This window comes from Eptatretus burgeri, chromosome 17 (genome assembly GCF_056783735.1).
Source record: "Eptatretus burgeri isolate ZD-2024b chromosome 17, Ebu_testis_v1, whole genome shotgun sequence".
NCBI lineage: Eukaryota > Metazoa > Chordata > Myxini > Myxiniformes > Myxinidae > Eptatretus > Eptatretus burgeri.
Genome location: NC_140977.1, coordinates 59,720,270 through 59,744,188, shown reverse-complemented (window position 1 = coordinate 59,744,188; position 23,919 = coordinate 59,720,270). Strand labels below are relative to the sequence as shown.

The following is a 23,919-nucleotide window of genomic DNA, read 5'->3' as shown; positions in this document are numbered from 1 at the left end:
ACAACCCTACAGCGAAACGAGCACCCACTGACCACACAGATCGTGATGGCCTTGTATCACACGTTACACACGTGTACTCTGTGATGGGAAATCCTCACCCCGTCCCGTCCACAAACAAGAGGTGTTTACACTTACAAAATTACTCTGTCTTCCGTCTATAAATTACATACACCGCCTCAGCATCACGTTTATTATCGAGCAAGCTTCTCTCAGAGATCCAATGATCACGTGATGTTCTTGTTCATCACTTTAACATTTTGAACTCCAACCTTGACTCAGGATTCTGCTTCAAAGGAGGAGTCTGTGTCTCCTCCACCATCAACACACCTGCTGGACACCTTGTGGACCTCGAATCTCCAAACCAAACCAAACCAAACCCACATCCCACATGGTCATGACCACACTACCAAGACTTTGGACTCATTCTTCACTTCCAATCCATTGCATTACAACTACAACACAATTTCACCTCCAAATGGTTCTTCTGACCACAATCTTGTGATCACTTTACTTTATAGCACCACTGCTGGTGCAGAGTATTTATAAAGAGATGGGGATCAAAGTGTCGGATCTGGCGGGATAACATAAATCTGTTGAACCAGAAGCGCTGATAACATTCAAAAAAGAGAGAGCGAGAGATCCATGAAAATGTTCGGGAAACCTCATGGCTCCTTGGGGACCACGTTCAAGTTGTGGTAAGTGGCATATATAGAGCTTCGCGGCTGTGAAAGAGATCTTCGAGAAGAAGAAGAAGAGGAGGGGGAGGAGGAGGATGATGAGGCCAAAGAAGAAGAAGAAGAAGAACAGGAAAAGTAATTTCAGCGCGGACGGCGTCAAGTGAGGAGGGAGGAGTGAGAGAAGACAACAATGGCGTTCGTTCTCTCAGTTGTGTCGTCAGGACGTGTTGCGCGCTCTCAGGTACATCAGCAAAAGATTAATAAACGTGGACACTTGGTGAAGTGAAAGAGAAACATGAGACGGTTGAGGGGAAATCCGATCGAGGCTTTGTCACCATGAATTGTTCACGTGGCGAACATGAAGGTCGTTTTGAGGAATCACCTCAGGCTTAAATTGGCTTCCTCAGGAAGGAGATGGGATTGGTAAATCGAGAGGGAGAGGGACAGGGAGGGGAGGACAGGGAGAGGGAGAACAGGGAGAGGAAGAACAGGAGACTCCAAAGGTTTCCACAGGTTCGAATCTGCCCAACGATAAACGACGTTCCTGGAAAGAAACAACGGAGGGGCAATCGTTGTTCCGTCCCTCGGATGGGGATTAAACGGTGACACGTCTCTTGGTGTGAGTGTACAGTGTGAGTGTGTACATCATGAGGTGTTTATGTATAGTGTACAGTGTGAGTGTGTACATCATGAGGTGTTTATGAATGGTGTACAGTGTGAGTGTGTACATCATGAGGTGTTTATGTATAGTGTACAGTGTGAGTGTGTTCATCATGTGGTGTTTATGTATAGTGTACAGTGTGAGTGTGTACATCATGTGGTGTTTATGTATAGTGTACAGTGTGAGTGTGTACATCATGAGGTGTTTATGTAGAGTGTACAGTGTGAGTGTGTACATCATGTGGTGTTTATGAATAGTGTACAGTGTGAGTGTGTTCATCATGTGGTGTTTTGGAATTGTGTACAGTGTGAGTGTGCACATCATGTGGTGTTTTTGAAACGTGTACAGTGTGAGTGTGCACATCATGTGGTATTTATGAATAGTGTACAGTGTGAGTCTGTACATCATGTGGTATTCATGAATAGTGTACAGTGTGAGTGCGTACATCATGTGGTGTTTATGAATTGTGTACAGTGTGAGTGTGTACATCATGTGGTGTTTATGAATTGTGTACAGTGTGAGTGTGTACATCATGTGGTGTTTATGAATTGTGTACAGTGTGAGTGTGTACATCATGTGGTGTTTATGAATTGTGTACAGTGTGAGTCTGTACATCATGTGGTATTCATGAATAGTGTACAGTGTGAGTGCGTACATCATGTGGTGTTTATGAATTGTGTACAGTGTGAGTGTGCACATCATGTGGTATTTATGAATAGTGTACAGTGTGAGTCTGTACATCATGTGGTATTCATGAATAGTGTACAGTGTGAGTGCGTACATCATGTGGTGTTTATGAATTGTGTACAGTGTGAGTGTGTACATCATGTGGTGTTTATGAATTGTGTACAGTGTGAGTGTGTACATCATGTGGTGTTTATGAATTGTGTACTGTGTGTGTGTCCATCATGTGGTGTTTATGAATTGTGTACAGTGTGAGTGTGTACATCATGTGGTGTTTTTGAATTGTGTACTGTGTGTGTGCACATCATGTGGTATTTATGAATAGTGCACAGTGTGAGTGTGTACATCGTGTGGTGTTTTTGAATCGTGTACAGTGTGAGTGTGCACATCATGTGGTATTTATGAATCGTGTACAGTGTGTGCACATCATGTGTTTTTGAATAGTGTACAGTGTGTGCACATCATGTGTGTTGATGAATAGTGTACAGCGTGAGTGTGCACATCATGTGTTTATGAATAGTGTGCAGTGTGAGTGTGCACATCATGTGATGTTTATGAATAGTGTGAGTGTGTACATCATGTGGTGTTTATGAATAGTGTACAGTGTGAGTGTGTACATCCTGTGGTGTTTATAAATAGTGTACAGTGTGAGTGTGTACATCATGTGGTGTTTATGAATAGTGTACAGTGTGAGTGTGTACATCATGTGGTGTTTATGAATAGTGTACAGTGTGAGTGTACATAATGTGGTGTTTTTGAGTAGTGTACAGTGTGAGTGCACATCATGTGGTGTTTATGAATCGTGTACAGTGTGCACATCATGTGGTGTTGATGAATAGTGCACAGTGTGAGTGTGCACATCATGTGTTTATGAATACTGCACACTGTACAGTGTGAGTGTGGAAATAATGTGGTGTTTATGAATAATGTACATTGTGAGTGTGCACATCATGTGTTTATGAATAGTGTGCAGTGTGAGTGTGCACATCATGTGGTGTTTATGAATAGTGTGAGTGTGTACATCATGTGGTGTTTATGAATGGTGTACAGTGTGAGTGTGTAAATCAAGTGGTGTTTATGAATAGTGTACATCATGTGGTGTTTATGAATAATGTACAGTGTGAGTGTGCACATCATGTGGTATTTATGAATAGTGTGAGTGTGTACATAATGTGTTGTTTATGAATAGTGTACAGTGTGAGTGTACATCATGTGGTGTTTATGAATATTGTACAGTGTGAGTGTGTAAATAATGTGGTTTATGAATAGTGTACAGTGTGAGTGTAAATCATGTGGTGTTTATGAATGGTGTACAGTGTGAGTGTGTACATCATGTGGTGTTTATGTATAGTGTACAGTGTGAGTGTACATCATGTGTATATGTATAGTGTACAGTGTGAGTGTGTTCATCATGTGGGGTTTATGTATAGTGTCGTGTGTGTGTGTGTGTGTGTGTGTGTGTGTGTGTGTGTGTGTGTGTGTGTGTGTGTGTGTGTGTGTGTGTGTGTGTGTGTGTGTGTGTGTGTGTGTGTGTGTGTGTACATCATGTGGTGTTTATGTTTTGTGTACAGTGTCAGTGTGTGCATCATGTGGTGTTTATGTATAGTGTACAGTGTGAGTGTGTACATCATGTGGTGTTTATGTATAGTGTACAGCGTGAGTGTGTACATCATGTGGTGTTTATGTATAGTGTACAGTGTGAGTGTGTACATCATGTGGTGTTTATGTATAGTGTACAGTGTGAGTGTGTACATCATGTGGTGTTTATGTATAGTGTACAGTGTGAGTGTGTACATCATGTGGTGTTTATGTATAGTGTACAGTGTGAGTGTGTACATCATGTGGTGTTTATGAATAGTGTACAGTGCGTGTGTGTACATCATGTGGTGTTTATGAATAGTGTACAGTGTGTGTGTGCATCATGTGGTGTTTATGTATAGTGTACATTGTGAGTGTCCATCATGTGGTGTTTATGTATAGTGTACAGTGTGAGTGTGTACATCATATGGTGTTTATGAATAGTGTACAGTGTGAGTGTGTACATCATGTGGTGTTTATGTGTGGTGTTTATGAATAGTGTACAATGTGAGTGTGTACATCATGTGGTGTTTATGAATAATGTACAGTGTGAGTGTGTACATCATGTGGTGTTTATGTGTGGTGTTTATGAATCGTGTACAGTGTGAGTGTGTACATCATGTGATGTTTATGAATAGTGTACAGTGTGAGTGTGTACATCATGTGGTGTTTATGAATAGTGTACAGTGTGAGTGTGTACATCATGTGGTGTTTATGAATAGTGTACAGTGTGAGTGTGTACATCATGTGGTGTTTATGAATAGTGTACAGTGTGAGTGTGTACATCATGTGGTGTTTATGAATAGTGTACCGTGTGTGTGTGTCCATCATGTGGTGTTTATGAATAGTGTACAGTGTGAGTGTGTACATCATGTGGTGTTTATGAATAGTGTACAGTGTGAGTGTGTACATCATGTGGTGTTTATGAATAGTGTACAGTGTGAGTGTGTACATCATGTGGTGTTTATGAATAGTGTACAGTGTGAGTGTGTACATCCTGTGGTGTTTATAAATAGTGTACAGTGTGAGTGTGTACATCATGTGGTGTTTATGAATAGTGTACAGTGTGAGTGTGTACATCATGTGGTGTTTATGAATAGTGTACAGTGTGAGTGTGTACATCATGTGGTGTTTATGAATAGTGTACAGTGTGAGTGTGTACATCATGTGGTGTTTATGAATAGTGTACCGTGTGTGTGTGTCCATCATGTGGTGTTTATGAATAGTGTACAGTGTGAGTTTGTACATCATGTGGTGTTTATGAATAGTGTACAGTGTGAGTGTGTACATCCTGTGGTGTTTATAAATAGTGTACAGTGTGAGTGTGTACATCATGTGGTGTTTATGAATAGTGTACAGTGTGAGTGTGTACATCGTGTGGTGTTTTTGAATAGTGTGAGTGTGTACATCATGTGGTGTTTATGAATAGTGTACAGTGTGAGTGTGTACATCATGTGGTGTTTATGAATGGTGAACAGTGTGAGTGTACATCATGTGGTGTTTATGTGTGGTGTTTATGAATAGTGAACAGTGTGAGTGTGTACATCATGTGGTGTTTATGAATGGTAAACAGTGTGAGTGTGTACATCATGTGGTGTTTATGAATGGTGAACAGTGTGAGTGTACATCATGTGGTGTTTACGTGTGGTGTTTATGAATAGTGAACAGTGTGAGTGTGTACATCATGTGGTGTTTATGAATCGTGTACAGTGTGAGTGTGTACATCATGTGGTGTTTATGAATAGTGTACAGTGTGAGTGTGTACATCATGTGGTGTTTATGAATAGTGTACAGTGTGAGTGTGTACATCATGTGGTGTTTATGAATAGTGTACAGTGTGAGTGTGTACATCATGTGGTGTTTATGAATAGTGTACAGTGTGAGTGTGTACATCATGTGGTGTTTATGAATAGTGTACCGTGTGTGTGTGTCCATGATGTGGTGTTTATGAATCGTGTACAGTGTGAGTGTGTACATCCTGTGGTGTTTATAAATAGTGTACAGTGTGAGTGTGTACATCATGTGGTGTTTATGAATAGTGTACAGTGTGTGTGTGTCCATGATGTGGTGTTTATGAATCGTGTACAGTGTGAGTGTGTACATCCTGTGGTGTTTATAAATAGTGTACAGTGTGAGTGTGTACATCATGTGGTGTTTATGAATAGTGTACCGTGTGTGTGTGTCCATGATGTGGTGTTTATGAATCGTGTACAGTGTGAGTGTGTACATCATGTGGTGTTTATGAATAGTGTACAGTGTGAGTGTGTACATCATGTGGTGTTTATGAATAGTGTACAGTGTGAGTGTGTACATCATGTGGTGTTTATGAATAGTGTACAGTGTGAGTGTGTACATCATGTGGTGTTTATGAATAGTGTACAGTGTGAGTGTGTACATCCTGTGGTGTTTATAAATAGTGTACAGTGTGAGTGTGTACATCATGTGGTGTTTATGAATAGTGTGAGTGTGTACATGGTGTGGTGTTTTTGAATAGTGTGAATGTGTACATCATGTGGTGTTTATGAATGGTGAACATTGTGAGTGTACATCATGTGGTGTTTACGTGTGGTGTTTATGAATAGTGTACAGTGTGAGTGTGTACATCATGTGGTGTTTATGAATGGTGAACAGTGTGAGTGTGTACATCATGTGGTGTTTATGAATAGTGTACAGTGTGAGTGTGTACATCATGTGGTGTTTATGAATAGTGTACAGTGTGAGTGTGTACATCATGTGGTGTTTATGAATAGTGTACAGTGTGAGTGTGTACATCATGTGGTGTTTATGAATAGTGTACAGTGTGAGTGTGTACATCGTGTGTGTGTGTGTGTGTGTGTGTGTGTGTGTGTGTGTGTGTGTGTGTGTGTGTGTGTGTGTGTGTGTGTGTGTGTGTGTGTGTGTGTGTGTGTGTCCATCATGTGGTGTTTATGAATAGTGTACCGTGTGTGTGTACATCATGTGGTGTTTATGAATAGTGTACATCATGTGGTGTTTATGAATAGTGTACAGTGTGAGTGTGTACATCATGTGTTTATGTGTGGTGTTTTTGAATAGTGTGAGTGTGTACATCATGTGGTGTTTATGTGTGGTGTTTTTGAATAGTGTGAGTGTGTACATCATGTGGTGTTTATGAATGGTGAACAGTGTGAGTGTGTACATCATGTGGTGTTTATGTGTGGTGTTTATGAATAGTGTACAGTGTGAGTGTGTACATCATGTGGTGTTTATGAATAGTGTACAGTGTGAGTGTGTACATCATGTGGTGTTTATGAATAGTGTACAGTGTGAGTGTGTACATCATGTGGTGTTTATGTGTGGTGTTTTTGAATAGTGTGAGTGTGGACATCATGTGGTGTTTATGTGTGGTGTTTTTGAATAGTGTGAGTGTGTACATCATGTGGTGTTTATGAATGGTGAACAGTGTGAGTGTGTACATCATGTGGTGTTTATGTGTGGTGTTTATGAATCGTGTACAGTGTGAGTGTGTACATCATGTGGTGTTTATGAATAGTGTACAGTGTGAGTGTGTACATCATGTGGTGTTTATGAATAGTGTACAGTGTGAGTGTGTACATCATGTGGTGTTTATGTGTGGTGTTTTTGAATAGTGTGAGTGTGTACATCATGTGGTGTTTATGAATAGTGTACAGTGTGAGTGTGTACATCATGTGGTGTTTATGTGTGGTGTTTTTGAATAGTGTGAGTGTGTACATCATGTGGTGTTTATGAATGGTGAACAGTGTGAGTGTGTACATCATGTGGTGTTTATGTGTGGTGTTTATGAATCGTGTACAGTGTGAGTGTGTACATCATGTGGTGTTTATGAATAGTGTACAGTGTGAGTGTGTACATCATGTGGTGTTTATGAATAGTGTACAGTGTGAGTGTGTACATCATGTGGTGTTTATGAATAGTGTACAGTGTGAGTGTGTACATCATGTGGTGTTTATGAATAGTGTACCGTGTGTGTGTGTCCATGATGTGGTGTTTATGAATAGTGTACCGTGTGTGTGTGTACATCATGTGGTGTTTATGAATCGTGTACAGTGTGAGTGTGTACATCATGTGGTGTTTATGAATAGTGTACCGTGTGTGTGTGTACATCATGTGGTGTTTATGAATAGTGTACCGTGTGTGTGTGTACATCATGTGGTGTTTATGAATCGTGTACAGTGTGAGTGTGTACATCATGTGGTGTTTATGAATAGTGTACAGTGTGAGTGTGTACATCATGTGGTGTTTATGAATAGTGTACAGTGTGAGTGTGTACATCATGTGGTGTTTATGAATAGTGTACAGTGTGAGTGTGTACATCATGTGGTGTTTATGAATAGTGTACCGTGTGTGTGTGTACATCATGTGGTGTTTATGAATCGTGTACAGTGTGAGTGTGTACATCATGTGGTGTTTATGAATAGTGTACAGTGTGAGTGTGTACATCATGTGGTGTTTATGAATAGTGTACCGTGTGTGTGTCCATCATGTGGTGTTTATGAATAGTGTACAGTGTGAGTGTGTACATCATGTGGTGTTTATGAATAGTGTACAGTGTGAGTGTGTACATCATGTGGTGTTTATGAATAGTGTACCGTGTGTGTGTACATCATGTGGTGTTTCTCTAGACAATACAGTTGGTTCGTGCAACCAGCACTGCTGCACAGCACACTCAGCGTTTGAAGACTTTCTCCATTTACCGATGGGATCCAGATAAGGAAGGGGACAAGCCTCGCATGGAGACCTTCAAGGTTGATCTAAACACGTGAGCATGATCCCTGTGATTTATGGGGTTTTTGTTTTTTGTTTAGTTGTTTGTTTTCATCAGAGTTCGGATTGTTCTCAAGTCTTTCAAAAAGTCTCAAGTCTTTTCATCAGCTTTGTTTTTGCTAAGAAACACTAACGGAGTGGAACCGCCTCCCAAGGTGATTATTTTATTTTTTCTTTGATGGTTACATAAACGGAGACCCATGGACATGAATGAGTTGTATCATGTAGAATTTTTTTTTCTTGATAATCACAAGGTTCTGCAGTTGATGATTGTTGGGTTGGACCTGTTGGCTTCCAGGTGTGGCCCTATGGTACTCGATGCTTTGATCAAAATCAAGAATGAGATTGACCCCACGCTGACCTTCCGCCGGTCCTGCCGTGAAGGTAAAGCGCGTCCCTTTCCTCTGTCCTCCTAAAAATGTCATGTTGTACATGGGACAGCCGGCTTAAAATCTGCACTCAATTTCTTAAAAGTCCGTCTGCTTTCTTTTACCCCATATTCTCCACTATTTTCACCGAGTGTACATTTATCTCACACGTCAGGCATCTGTGGTTCTTGTGCCATGAATATTCATGGTGGGAACACCTTGGCTTGCATTTACCGTATCGATGACAACTTGGGGAAAGCAACAAAGATATACCCCCTACCGCACATGTATGTGGTGAAAGACCTGGTGCCGGTAAGTCCGGGCTGTGTTTGCAACGCACCCAGTACAACCATCCCTCATCTTGTGCCGGTTTCATGAGTGATATCGACTTGATGAAAGGACCTTTGGTGTTTATATAACATATAGCGTGAATACACAACTCGGGACAACGAACAAACACTTGACGTGTTGGACCTCTGTACACATGATGGGAACCCAAGTGGTCCTCTTATTTAGTCTGGGGGAAGGAATGGCCATTGTTTGCACAATCTTGAAGTTGAGGAACATCAGAGAGGAAGGCAGGTATGTCGTTGCAAATACAGGACAAGGACAATACTTTTATTCCTTAGCAAGACTAACTTTCAACTCAATGATGTACTCAAACTACCATTTACTTATTTGTAACTACATAACCTTTCACTTTCTGACCAAGCACCTGACCTTTTCTATCATATCAGATAATATCCATAGACATGAAGGTCCTTTTGAACTGGACTCTTTTACTCCTCTTCCAAAGAGCAATGCCTCAATTTTTGTGGAATTATCTTTGTAATTTTGAAAACATAAATATATGTGGAAAAATTACAGAACCTGACTGGGAATCGAACCCAGGTCATCTGGAAAACCGCACCAGAGCTCTGCCATCTGAGCTATTTGGGCCTGTAATTTTTCCACATATATTTATGATCTTCTATCCTGTTCATGTTTTTGTAATTTTGATAAATGAAGTGATGGATATGCACAGATCTGATTCGTTTTTATTGTGCCGCAGGACATGAGCCACTTCTACATGCAATACAAATCAATTGAGCCATACCTGAAGAAGATTGATGACACCCAGTTGGGCAAGGAGCAGTGTCTGCAATCTGTGGAGGATCGTGCCAAATTGGTCTGTGGAATGAGAAGGGGGGGGGGCAGGGGATGAGGGGGGTTCGAGCCACATGAATATATGAGAAATAGGTGGGGGAGTTTGATGATATGTAGTTAAATATGCAAAGACCAAAAACAGACATTTGTACCTTTCCTTGAAGTGAAGGGCATTATGCAATCACAACAATAATATGCAATGTATTTGGGTCTTCCTTCTGTCAAGATCACATGATCTCCTTCCCATGTCCTTTGACCAGTACTCTGTCCTTTACTGAGTCACAGTCTGTGTGTGGGTCTAGTGTGGGCCCTGATAAAGATGGGTTGTGCCCGTTTCCTTGTGTGCAGGATGGGCTGTACGAGTGCATTTTATGCGCTTGTTGCAGCACTAGCTGCCCCAGTTACTGGTGGAATTCAGATAAGTACCTGGGACCGGCTGTGCTCATGCAGGTCTGTGCGTCACAGTCGCTATTTTTGTTTCATGTCTGGGCTCATGCAAGAGAGAGACAAATAGATTGTTCATAAACTTTGCTCCAAATTATCCTTCAATGGATTGATACAACTATTTCATTTTGAATTGCTTTGAGTCATGTTTCTAGAGAAATGTACACCCTTTAAATGGATATACAGTGGAACATTTGAACGGTTTTCCTTACGACGGTATGCGTTTGCAGGCTTATCGCTGGATGATAGACAGCCGTGACGACTTCACAGCGGAGCGATTGTCCAAACTGCAGGACCCGTTCTCTCTTTACCGCTGTCACACGATCATGAACTGCACAAATTCCTGTCCCAAGGTACGTCTGCCATGATGGCGAACGTGATGTTGGATCCTTTCTTTGTGATCGAGTGAACAAGTGAACTGCTTCGGCGGATCACACGTTCCTGTGAAAGTACTCGGGGCAAGTAACTGTAAATATTTACACCAACAGGAAACCACTGGTGACACGGCAACAAAGGCTTGATGTGTTTTCTACTTTTGTTGCAGGACTCTTTGTGAGTGAATTGTGTTGCTTCATCGGAAATATTGCCGTGGTCAAACAAATAATCAGACAGATTAAATTGATGTAAAGATGAACACATCACCAACTGATAATAAATATTGTTAAAATGCATTATTGATCAAACACCCGGTCTGTAGTAAACATATTTTAGCGAAATGTATTTTAAACTACCTGTTAACATTTTGCGTTCGTTTGCGATTTAGTTTAGCAAAACTCGTTGGAGTCCCGTTCCACACCAGATGCTGCTGGGATGTTTTTGTTTGATCAATGGTGAACTGACTATTTGATTACACATTGTATCTAGGTATTTTGAAGTTAATATACACTTGTTCTGACAAATGTTAATAGCCATATGTATCATTCGGTATTCTACAGCTTTCTCCATTGTAAGGCCCTCCAAAGTGCTCTTGTCCAAGTCATAATTGTCTGTTATTTGTGTCCGATTGGTACGTCTCAAACCGATAAATCTGAAAAGCATCTTCTGCATTCACTTGTTCAAATTCTGCACTGCACTCTGAGAAGGACAGCCGTTAATATCCTAGATTTTCCGAGATGATGTCACCCATTGTGAATACTCTATCTCCAGTTGTGTGCTGGCCGACCCCGACATCTGAAGGGAATACGTTACTGGAAAATGCTGCGAACGTCGAATCCGCGAATGACGGGGCATTGTTTCAAAGGGAAAAAGGGGGGTAGGTTTTTAATTTTATTTATTTCTTTATTTATTTGCCCTCCACTTCAGGACTAGTCTCCTATATCAACCACCGCTGACATTAATTCAGCCTAGGAATTCTTCCACAAAAACCTGCCCTCTCTTACGCACAGATTCATTACACCTCGTCTTCAGTTATCTTACCCATCCTCCCGCTCTTGGTATTCCAAATCCTGTGGTGAGGCTGTTGCTTTAAAACAATTTACATTCTCCTCCTGGAAGGACAATCCTACCGAAGGCAACCTCAGATCATTCCACCAAGCCTGCAACAAGTGTGTTTCTACTCTCAGGAAGGACAGAAAACATCGTCTGTCTAATCTCAAGAAGGAGCTTTCAAACTTGTCTCCCTCCTCTAAAACCTGGTGGCACCTTGTTAAGTCTATTTCTGGTGTATGCTCCCCTTCTATCCCTTCCCTCTCTTCAAACTCTGCTCGTGAGAAGGCCAAATGCCTCAATCCTGTCTTTGCTTCAAAATCTTGTGTCCCCAAACCTCTCCACTCAACTGCTTCTGGACTCTGTGTCTTTTGCACCTTAGAAGGTGGAGGCTCTTTCAACCTTCAGCTCTGACTATTACTGGACCGGATGTCATCAGCTCACGTGTCCTAAAAGCCTAATCTGCTGCTCTTGCACATCCTCTCTCTGCCCTTTTCACCCTATCATTTGCCCTAGGTCATCTTCCATCTGTTTGAAAATTCAACATCATCACTGCATTAAATAATAACGATGCAAAAAACTGATCCCATCAACTACAGACTGATTAGCTTGTTCCAATCATCAGCAAAGTCATGGAATCCATCATTGCAGTTGATATGAAATCCTTCCTTTTCTATAATGTTTTCATCTAATCTCAGATCACCAATTTGGATTCAGAATAGGTCACTCCACCTTGGACATGCTGCTTTGACCCACCCAACAGTCGATGGAGGCGCTCACCGTCAGACATGAGATCACGGCTGTCTTTGGACATATCTCGTGCTTTTCATACAGTTTGGTCTCCTGCCTTGCTCTCCAAACTCTCTGCTTATGGTGGCATCCAAGGCCAACTCCACATGTGGCTTACTGACTTCCTCTACTCTCGTGGCCAATGTGTGTCTCTGAACAGAATCCTTTCATCTCCGCTCCTTGTCAAGGCTGGAGTGCCCCAAGGCAGTGTTCAGGGCCCAGTCTTATTCTGAATCTTCATCAGTGATCTGTCTAACTTTGGAAAATCCACTTTATGTATTTGTTGATGACTCCCCCCCTCTGCTATGACCCCTCATCGTTCAGACAGGCAGGCTGCAGCATCTTCCCCCTCTTCAGACCTTGACAAAATCACAAGCTGGTCAAACACTTGAAATATGTCTTTCAATCCTGAGAAATATCACACTCACTATCTTTCTCCGAAAGGATTGTCTGGAAAACCCTCCTGTCTACTTTCTTAATAATCTTCTTGAGGAAGTTCAGTCATTAAAACTCTGAGGTCTCACTATCAGCCATGATCTTTCTTGGGCAAACCACATTTGAAAGTTAGCCTCCAAACCCAGGTGCCATCTTGTACAAAGTCCTTCCTTGGCACATCCTAACTCCTATCCACCTACAAGGCCTTCATCCGCAGCTTGATGGAGTACTGCTCTCCCCTCTGGGCTGGCTCCCATACCTCACACCTTGCTCAGCTTGACCCTGTGGAAACAAAGGCCTTCAAGGTTATTGGAATCTCCCATGATGAAGCTGAGTCTCTGGGCTTATCACTTTGCCGTCGCAGACAGGTCGGTGATCTCTTTTCTACCGCCTCCTCTCTGGTCTTTCATGCGATGCTTTTTCTGTGCTTTGTCCACCCCATGTTTCTGCAGGGTTCATACAGTCTGCCATCTTCACTCTTCTGGTTAAACTACCTAAATCCAGCATCACTACCCACCTCCACTCATTTGTTTCTCTCTCTTCCCACCTGTGAAACCAACTTCCACATTCTCTTCAATCTAATTCTTCCTTGCAGGTCTTCAAGACAGCTGTGCACCACCATCTCAGATCGTCCCCAATCCAAAATCATCATTTTTTTCCGATCCTTGTTAACTCACCCCTCCCCTTTCCTCCTTGGTGTTCCCTTCTGAATCGGTCTTGTTCCCATTCCAACCCACACCTATTGTTTGTCTGCCTCCCTTTGTCTTGGCTTTCAATTCTGCTGTTGGTGTCCCCCTCCCCCCTTTTTTCTCTCTGCTGTTCTTTTTGTCCTGTTGCATCCTGATCAATTGAGTGTCCTTGTACTAGCTCTTCCATGAGCCTCGATTTATATACAAAAAAAAAAGTAATCGATTTTGAATGCATATGTAAATTCTCACTCTGTTTATTAAGTTCTTTTGACCCCTTGTAGGGTTTGAATCCTGGGAAAGCCATTGCCGAAATTAAAAAGATGATGGCTACTTACAAGGAAACGAAGCACGCTGCGGTTGTCTGACCTGCAGATATGGCGGGTGCAGTCAAGTGTGTCCACACAACTCAAACTGACGGATGTGAAGCTGTAATTCTATGACCATGCTTGACTCTTCTCATTTCTAAACTTCCCAAAGTGCCGTGGACTTTTAAAGCGAGGCCCAGTCGGTCCATCAGGGCACAATTGTTCACGTGATCAATCGATCCAGAGGGAATACTTTGGTCATTTTGTTTTTAAGACAGTGATTGATTGATGGCATGCACAACTTGATGAACAAGCCCATGATCCTTATTGCTTTCATCACCAATTGGCCGGTTTCATGTCCCTGGTCGAGTGTCCACCGCATTGTCTGTTTTCACCATGCTGAGTGTCTATTTCATGCTGTGGTACCAAATTTAAACCCTTAATTTTATTTCACACAGACAGATGTTTCCTGGACTATGGGTTGTCCTGGAGGTCCTCCTATATCAATAAAATATGTCGTACTGTTGGGTTGTGCATTGCTGTGTTAGGTTACTTTAGTCATTTGACAAGAAAGTCTTTGTGATTCCGTTTCCAACGTTTGCTCATGATTTTGTAAACTGAGCTGCAAGGGGAATTTTGTTGCTTTACTTTCATTGTCTTAACTGGAACACTGCATTCTGTTTGTGAAGAATTAACTCTTCTGTTGTCTTATCTGTATTAAAAAAGACAACTGAGTATTGTTTCTGGTCATTTTATCTTCCCTCTGACCCCAACCCTATTATATCTTAGCCTGATTTGAGTGCCGTGGGTGGTTCCTCCTGAACACCTTCAAGTAAACACACCACACATTTATTTTCATGTAATCGAGAAAGTGTTTTCTGCAACAACAGTCGAAAAACATTAAAGGTTTAAAACTTGAAGAGCTATTGTCATGACAACGTGCATTTCTGTTCACTGCAAATGAGTCCATGTGTCGAGTTTCTCATGAGATGTACGGAAGGATTTTTGCGAAACTCGGAAGAGATGCTCTGTGCCGATTCTTTTCATACTTGTCTCCTTCAATCCAAGACAGGAAAATAGTGCCTTCCATTTCTCTGACCAGCTTCCATTTCTGATTACCTGGTCGTAATCACTTCTCACGTTCATCCAAGAAATCTGCTTCCAGAAAGTTAAGTAATCATTCTGGATTATCTTCTTGTTCTTCTTGTTCTTCTTGTTCTTCTTGTTCTTCTTGTTCTTCTTGTTCTTGTTCTTGTTCTTGTTCTTGTTCTTCTTCTTCTTCTTCTTGTTCTTCTTCTTCTTCTTCTTCTTCTTCTTCTTCTTCTTCTTCTTGTTCTTCTTCTTCTTCTTCTTCTTCTTCTTCTTCTTCTTCTTCTTCTTCTTCTTCTTCTTCTTCTTCTTCTTCTTCTTCTTCTTCTTCTTCTTCTTCTTCTTCTTCTTCTTCTTCTTCTTCTTCTTCTTCTTCTTCTTCTTCTTCTTCTTCTTCTTCTTCTTCTTCTTCTTCTTCTTCTTCTTCTTCTTCTTCTTCTTCTTCTTCTTCTTCTTCTTCTTCTTCTTCTTCTTCTTCTTCTTCTTCTTCTTCTTCTTCTTCTTCTTCTTCTTCTTCTTCTTCTTCTTCTTCTTCTTCTTCTTCTTCTTCTTCTTCTTCTTCTTCTTCTTCTTCTTCTTCTTCTTCTTCTTCTTCTTCTTCTTCTTCTTCTTCTTCTTCTTCTTCTTCTTCTTCTTCTTCTTCTTCTTCTTCTTCTTCTTCTTCTTCTTCTTCTTCTTCTTCTTCTTCTTCTTCTTCTTCTTCTTCTTCTTCTTCTTCTTCTTCTTCTTCTTCTTCTTCTTCTTCTTCTTCTTCTTCTTCTTCTTCTTCTTCTTCTTCTTCTTCTTCTTCTTCTTCTTCTTCTTCTTCTTCTTCTTCTTCTTCTTCTTCTTCTTCTTCTTCTTCTTCTTCTTCTTCTTCTTCTTCTTCTTCTTCTTCTTCTTCTTCTTCTTCTTCTTCTTCTTCTTCTTCTTCTTCTTCTTCTTCTTCTTCTTCTTCTTCTTCTTCTTCTTCTTCTTCTTCTTCTTCTTCTTCTTCTTCTTCTTCTTCTTCTTCTTCTTCTTCTTCTTCTTCTTCTTCTTCTTCTTCTTCTTCTTCTTCTTCTTCTTCTTCTTCTTCTTCTTCTTCTTCTTCTTCTTCTTCTTCTTCTTCTTCTTCTTCTTCTTCTTCTTCTTCTTCTTCTTCTTCTTCTTCTTCTTCTTCTTCTTCTTCTTCTTCTTCTTCTTCTTCTTCTTCTTCTTCTTCTTCTTCTTCTTCTTCTTCTTCTTCTTCTTCTTCTTCTTCTTCTTCTTCTTCTTCTTCTTCTTCTTCTTCTTCTTCTTCTTCTTCTTCTTCTTCTTCTTCTTCTTCTTCTTCTTCTTCTTCTTCTTCTTCTTCTTCTTCTTCTTCTTCTTCTTCTTCTTCTTCTTCTTCTTCTTCTTCTTCTTCTTCTTCTTCTTCTTCTTCTTCTTCTTCTTCTTCTTCTTCTTCTTCTTCTTCTTCTTCTTCTTCTTCTTCTTCTTCTTCTTCTTCTTCTTCTTCTTCTTCTTCTTCTTCTTCTTCTTCTTCTTCTTCTTCTTCTTCTTCTTCTTCTTCTTCTTCTTCTTCTTCTTCTTCTTCTTCTTCTTCTTCTTCTTCTTCTTCTTCTTCTTCTTCTTCTTCTTCTTCTTCTTCTTCTTCTTCTTCTTCTTCTTCTTCTTCTTCTTCTTCTTCTTCTTCTTCTTCTTCTTCTTCTTCTTCTTCTTCTTCTTCTTCTTCTTCTTCTTCTTCTTCTTCTTCTTCTTCTTCTTCTTCTTCTTCTTCTTCTTCTTCTTCTTCTTCTTCTTCTTCTTCTTCTTCTTCTTCTTCTTCTTCTTCTTCTTCTTCTTCTTCTTCTTCTTCTTCTTCTTCTTCTTCTTCTTCTTCTTCTTCTTCTTCTTCTTCTTCTTCTTCTTCTTCTTCTTCTTCTTCTTCTTCTTCTTCTTCTTCTTCTTCTTCTTCTTCTTCTTCTTCTTCTTCTTCTTCTTCTTCTTCTTCTTCTTCTTCTTCTTCCTCCTCCTCCCGTTAGGGGTCGCCACAGCGGATCATCCGTATGATCCGCATCGTGATTTGACACATGTTTTATGCCGGATGCCCTTCCTGACGCAACCCTGGTCGCCTCTTACGACACAGGGATATGGTACACCTATTTTAACCGGGGTATACACCAGCCCAGTACACTGGTACTCACTTCACCGACCTCGGAAGGATGACAGGCTGAGTCAACCCCCTGGTGTATTAATTCAGTGGCCCAACGGGGCTTGAACTCAGGACCTTTTGGATCCCAAGCCGCTGCCCTAACCACTGCGCCAACACCAGGCTCCTGGATTAGTCTCTCCTGTCATAGATTTTATGTTTTCTCTTTGTAGATTGTTCTTCCTATTGATGCCTGACTCCCGTGTATTTTTTTTTTTCGTGCTGTTCTACTGATTTCAATCCTCCGTCTCAGGCTCAGCTTGGTTTTGGGCTTACCCGTGTTTTTTTGGGGTTTTCTCTCCTAACTGGTTCTCCCCAATGATGTGTCTCCAATTATCTCAGTCCTATTATTCACCACCCTTGCTTTAATTTCTTCCTTATACCTTCTGTTTAATACAAATAAAAATACGACAAAATGATCTTCTCCTTCTCCTCCTTCTCCTTCTCCTTCTCCTTCTCCTCCTTCTCCTTCTCCTCCTTCTCCTTCTCCTTCTCCTTCTTCTTCTCCAACCCTTTTTGTACTGTGTGAGAGATGACGGTGACAAACTTCTTCACGTCGGTGTCCTCCCCAACGGCATCTTCACACCCGAGTTTCCCGACATCTTCTCCAGGCTCCCCCACCCCTGCTGATTACATTTCCTTCAGTCCCCACCTCCTCCTTTTCTTCCTTCACTCCCCGCCCCCACCTTGCTCCCTCCTCCTCTTTTGGCATTAATGGAATTTCATATGAATTTGTGAGTTGGTTTCCCATGCAATGCTAAAATAACTTCCTCAAACTATTTGAGGTGTTGTGGACCACCGGTAATATCCCAGATATCTGTTGTCATGTTCATGTAATTGCAATACTAAAACCTGGTCAGGAAAAATCAGTCTCGTCTTGGTAAGGTCTTGAAAAACACAATCAATTTACTTGTCCAACAGAATCTGGAATGTCATGGAACATACTCTCCATCTCAGAAGGAATTTTAAAAGACACTGTCCTGTAGAGCAGGTTCTTCAGCTATACAATGACACTGTGAAGGCTTTTATTGACAAAGGCCCTTTGCTGTGTCTTGTTGATGTTAGAAAGAGCATATATTGTAACTTGTACATAAGACCTCCCTCTACAATGTATCATTTAGGCCTCATAGGTAGTCCTTAATTGGATCGGGTTTTTTTTTTCTTTTCTTCCCATTCCACCTTTAAAACCCGCGGGTTGGAAGTGGAGTGGTGTAGATCACGACAATTTAACACGAGTTCAACTATTCACATCAATCTATTGTACACACCACATCCAATCAATGGGTTTTATTCACTTTAACACCTTTTAAAATTACAATTCACAAACTAAGTGGCCCAGGAGAACTTTTTGTCTTGTATATCCCAGGATTTAATTTAGTTCCTGGTTAACTCCCAACAATTCAGCATTCTTTGTAAATGTCCTGCAGGGCTTTCGTTGTGAAGAAATCTACTCTTCCTCATTTGTAACAGAATACACGTGCTCCGGATGTGGGCTTGTACTCATTATATGTGCTTGCATGTGGACTCAATAAATGGAAGCATCACTTTTGCTTGAGTTTAGCCTGTGTTGTCGTCGATGTTACATGGAGTCAGAAAGTTGAACCAAACACCGCAATGAAAGTCCTGAAGCCTCCCGGACCGATGAATTTTAAGGTATCGATTGCTGCCGATACATGGGCCAAGTGGGCTGCACGATTCTCAAACAACTTCAAGGCCACCGAGCTCAAGAAGAAAGACACTGGTGTGAAGGTCGCCATTTGGCTAGAATTGGCAGGGCCATACTCCCTGGCCATTCACAAGAGGTGATTAAAACAGGGTACCCATCAAACCACAAAGACCTTTGTCAAGGGTGACGATGCAAAGAATTATGAGTTGCTGCGATGCAAATCCATGCACTATTGCAGGTCACGTAAAAACGCTGTCTCCGAGACGTATCGGTTTTGGAAACGTGATCAGGAGGGTGAGAATAAACCAATGGCTCATTGAACTCAGAACGCAAGTAGCCATGGGAGCTCAGACCCTAAGAAGAACTCATGAATCGAGACAAGATTGTGTTTGGCATGCAAGAAGAGAAATCGAAAGAGAGACTTCTTGGGGAAGGTGAAATTACGCTGCAGAAAGCTTTGAACATATGCCACACTGCCGAATCAAGCAGGCAGCATCTTGAAGGCATGAAGAGCTTCAAGCAAGTCAAAGCAATATATAAAGAGTAGCAACAACAGCATCCCACCTTTCCTAAACATGCCAGAGCTATTTGGAACCAACCATATAGCTGCGATTTTATTGCAGAATCGTGTCCTCGGCAATTATGTTATTATCTTTGTTGGATCTTGATTAATATAGTGGAGCTTTCCGCTAGCACAATGCCAGACTGATATGAGAACCAATTAGTTGGGGAATTATAACCTCACTGCTAATCTAGATATGGACATTGCTGGACCAATGGAAGAAAGGACAACCATGGGCAGATTACAAATACAACAGAATCATTTATTTACAATAAGCAATGAGAGGGAGGGGATGTTCAGAGCTTTAATGGTGTCAAACTGAAACTGAGGCAGGAAAAGGGGAAATGCAATAAAAAGAGTGTAATCAAGGTGTATATTTATAAATAAATAAAACAGGACGGCAAATGTACAAGTTATCGACCTCACCTATGCCTTACCTACTGGCTAACAAAACAGGGTACCCATCAAACCACAAAGACATAGGGAGACAAATTGGGACTGGTACCTACATCACCGTCACCCTCCCCAATTTGGTACTAATCTCCACCACCGAGGGTCCACCAGCTCCGTCAAGAGCATGAACCAACGCATCCAGGACCAGGGAAGAAACGAGTGCGATGACCCAGGCAGAGAGAGAACGAGCACGTGTGAAAACATATCCTTATTCACCGGTGGCGGAGGTAAAGATATTAGCGCTTGAACCAGAGTCAGGCAGGATTAATAAATTGCATTTTTAAATATCCTTCTGTTTCATGTCGTGCACTGGTGTCACTTGGTTACTCATAGACAGAAAAGTTTGGAGTGATCAATTTAGTTGTCTGCCGCACTCCCCTCCGGGTACTTGCGGGGCACTCTGCCTGAGGCACGGAGGCCGTGAGTAACACGCGTGCAGTATATACCAAACGAGTCGGCGATAATGGCAATGCCCCATGCACTGCTGAAGAAAGATGTAGCCTGGAGCTGGGAAGCAGAGCACGCACAAACTTTCAACAAGCCAAAAGCTGCACTGGCAATGGAACATGTTTTGAGATACTGTGATGTCCCCAAACCAGTGACAGTCCAAGCTGATGCGAGCCAGAGTGGGCTTGGTTGTTGCCTACTCCAGGAGGGACGGCCAGTTCATTATGCATCAAGGTCCATGACGGACACCAAAAAGAACTATGAACAGATCGAAAAGGAACTGTTGGCAATCTGCGATGTGCAGTTCCACCGGTATGTTTATGTGAAGCCTCTGAATGTGCAGACGGATCACCATCGTTCAGAGGCAATTTTCAAACAACCCCTGGGCAACGCCATTCCGGGACTGCAGCGAATGCTCTTGGGACAAGAACGCGATGAGCTGGATGTGAAGTATATCAGGTCAGGTGTGGGGGCAGGTGCCAGAGCAGCGCGTCGCTGCATCCACTTTCCGCCAGCACTCCAGGGGCCTCCTGGTCATCCTTGAAGCAGATGCCTCCCCCATCCCTATCTCTTGAGATGCTGATCAATCTGCTGCAAGCACGAGGCATGTGGTCGGCCCATTGGGCTGCTCTGCTCACGAGGCTCCCTCGCTGAGAGAATCTGGTGAGCAGGATCAGTGTCAGGAAAATGAGCCACGTGTCCATTCAGCCGCAGATGATGCTCAAGGACTGTGCAGGTAACAAATCTTATTTGAGTCTCTCAGCAACTGACCGTTGGACACAAAGTCCAACCCACGATGGCCAAGGATTCTCTGAAGAGACCTGGTACCAAAGGAATTAAGTCTCCATCTCAGATCCTTGGTCACAGTCCAAGTCTCACATCCGTAGAGTAAGATTGGAAGCATCAAGGAGCTGAATATTCAGACTTTTGTCCTCTTGCACAGGTACCGACAGGGCCACACCCCATGATCCAGTGAATCCATGATTCCCCATGCCCGACAAAGACGTTTATTGACCTCTGGCTCACAGCCAGCAGAGATATAAATATCACTGTCAAAGTAAGTGAATCTTGACGTGATCTCAACATCCTCACCACAAACAGGTACAGACAAGATCACAGCATCCAAGATGTCATTGAAAGTCTGGATCTTAGTTTTGACCCAGGAAACCCGAAATCCCAGCAGCTCCGACTCCTCATTCAGCACCTAGAAGGCCCCAAAAGGATATCCAGAGTCTCCTTGACTTTGCAGATGGTGCAGTCATCTTTGCGGTCAGAGATCTTGACATTCCCAAACGATGCACCACAGCTTGATCTCTCCGACATCCTCCAAAAATTCAGTCCATACAAGCGCTGAAAAGTGTGGGAGCGAGTACACACCTCTGACAAACTCCAGTCACAACTCAAAATAAGTCAGAGATGGTACCACCACATCTCACAACACTCTCAGTGCCGGAGTGTAGTTTAGACATTAGATTGATCAGTTTTGGTGGCATCCCACGAAGACCAATAATCCTCGAGAGGGTATCGCGATTCACTGAATCAAATGCTTGACAGAGATCAACATAGGCTGCAAGCCATCGATAACAGAGACAGGTGATCATCCCTTTCCAAAACTCTTGTCTGCGTTCGGTGAGGACCTGAAGGGCAAGGATACGTTCAATCGTTGACCTCTTTGCTGTAAAGCCTGATTGCTATCGGCGCTGGTCCTCAAGCAGATGGTGGCAAACCCGATCAAGAACTACCTGAGCAAAGACCTTTCCCAGCACTGAAAGGAGCATCACCCCTCGGTAGTTGTTGCAGTCCCAGCAATCACCCTTCTTTTTCCAGAGAGGGACAACAAGACCCCTCTTCCAATCAGTTGGTATGATGCCTGTGTTCCAGGCAGAGCACAGAACTGCATGCAACGACATGAGTGCAGCATTTCCACCAGCCTTGAGAAGTTCAGCATGGATGTCACAGATCCCAGGAGCTTCAGCCCATTTCAACCGGCTCACCACAGCCTGTGTTTCCACAAACGAAGGTGGATTGCAGTTGATTGTTGGGTCAGCAATAGGGATAGTAACACCTCTGACATCCAACCCAACAGCTGGTTGGTCAGTCTGGCACAGCCGCTCAAAGTAACCGGCCCAGCGAGACTTCACTTCGGACAGACTCCTCTGTCAAGAGCCCACCACCCTCCGCCCGAACTACAGTACACTGAGAGATGGGCTTGGAGGAATGCAATGCGTGAATTTCCCTGCATGCACGGTGAGAAACACTTGACCACAAGTGATGCTCAACCCCTCACAGATTCGTCGCACATAGGCCTCCTTGTCCAACCTCAGCGCATGTAGTTTTACACCTGAACTACCTGAACAACTTAGCTCTGCCATTACGCCTAGCCCTGTGACTCTGGTCAATGGAATCCAGTGTCTGTTGAGAGACAAATCTCTTCTTCACCCGCTGGTGAGTTCCAAGACATCCCCTGGCAACATAAAGGACGGTGGTCTTGAAAGCACTCCACAACTTTTCATTATTCCCCAAAGCACCCAGACTCCCCAAATCCCCAGTCAGCCAATTTGCAAACTCCTCAACTACCCTCTCATCATAGAGCTTGCCAACATCCAGCCTCGGCTGGGATGGCACCATTCTCCCAGATTTAAGCTGCAACTTCAGAGTTGTAACAAGCCTGTGGTCGGTATTGAGTAATTGAGCACTCCAGTTGACCCTGCAGTTCTAGATCATCCTCCAGTGATCATCAATGAGCACATGGTCAATCTCCTTTGCCACACCACCAGCGTTGGAATACCAAGTCCAGCGATGAGCCTGTGGGTGCTGAAACCATGAACCGGCCACTCTAAGACCATGACTTGTTGCAAAGTCAAGGAACTTATTGCTATTCTGGTTCACAGTACCAGACCCATGGGGACCAACACACGTCTCTCAACCATCCCTATCAGTTCCAGTCGATGCATTGAAATCCTCCTAGACTAGAAGAGCTTCTCGCTTGGGACACTGATCAACCACAGACTCGAGCGTGCCAGAGAATGTGTCCTTCACGGTGAGATCACTCGCCTCAGTCAGAGCATATTCAGAGACCAGAGAAAAGAGACCCAAGGAGTGATGAGTCCTTCATCTCATGATACTCTCATTGACTGGTGTTAGGTCAATTATCATCGCACTCCTCGTTATCGACTTTGGCTTCAAGCTCTTCCATATTGTTACGGCTGTGGAAATTCGCAATACACCATAAAGGGTCCTTACATTAGTTATGACGCTAAGTTTATGTGCAGATAGTTCCCCACCGTTGTTTAAAGGGGTTTCTTCATGTTCACCGGGCTGCGACTCTTTGAGATAGCTGTTTTTCTTTTTCTATTGTTAATTTGAACAAACCTCCACGCAAGCAACAAGCCGCGTTGAAAACCGTCGAACGAAAAAGGGAACCAAAAGAGTTCCGATGGACGCGCAGATTTTTCCCACCTGTTTCTCCGAGGAGTGTGATGGAGGCAGGTGGAGGGCAGCTCGCCGCCGATTGGTGGATGAACAGCGTGAGGCGGTCGGGGTGAGGGAACGCCCCTTTTTGGGAAGCTTCCAGAAGGGAGGTGGAGCCAGAAGCAGGGTGGGGCG

At 42.7% G+C, this 23,919-nt stretch overlaps 1 protein-coding gene across 3 annotated transcripts in view; it reads left to right on the top strand.

Annotated features, from left to right (window-relative positions):
- The window catches only part of SDHB (succinate dehydrogenase complex iron sulfur subunit B), a 52,120-nt gene extending 37,235 nt beyond the window's left edge, over positions 1-14,885 (top strand). The window contains exons 1-8 of one of the 3 annotated variants that reach the window (XM_085861689.1): positions 758-918; positions 8,223-8,359; positions 8,663-8,748; positions 8,908-9,044; positions 9,784-9,900; positions 10,227-10,328; positions 10,553-10,675; positions 13,942-14,885. In XM_085861689.1, coding sequence (XP_085717815.1) covers positions 868-918; positions 8,223-8,359; positions 8,663-8,748; positions 8,908-9,044; positions 9,784-9,900; positions 10,227-10,328; positions 10,553-10,675; positions 13,942-14,025 — 837 coding nt within the window. In that variant the 5' untranslated portion in view covers positions 758-867 and the 3' untranslated portion in view covers positions 14,026-14,885. Of the gene's footprint in view, positions 1-757; positions 919-949; positions 1,297-8,222; positions 8,360-8,662; positions 8,749-8,907; positions 9,045-9,783; positions 9,901-10,226; positions 10,329-10,552; positions 10,676-13,941 lie in introns of those variants that run through there. The other 2 variants (XM_085861691.1, XM_085861690.1) reach the window with 2 other exon arrangements.
- Positions 14,886-23,919: the final 9,034 nt, after the last annotated feature.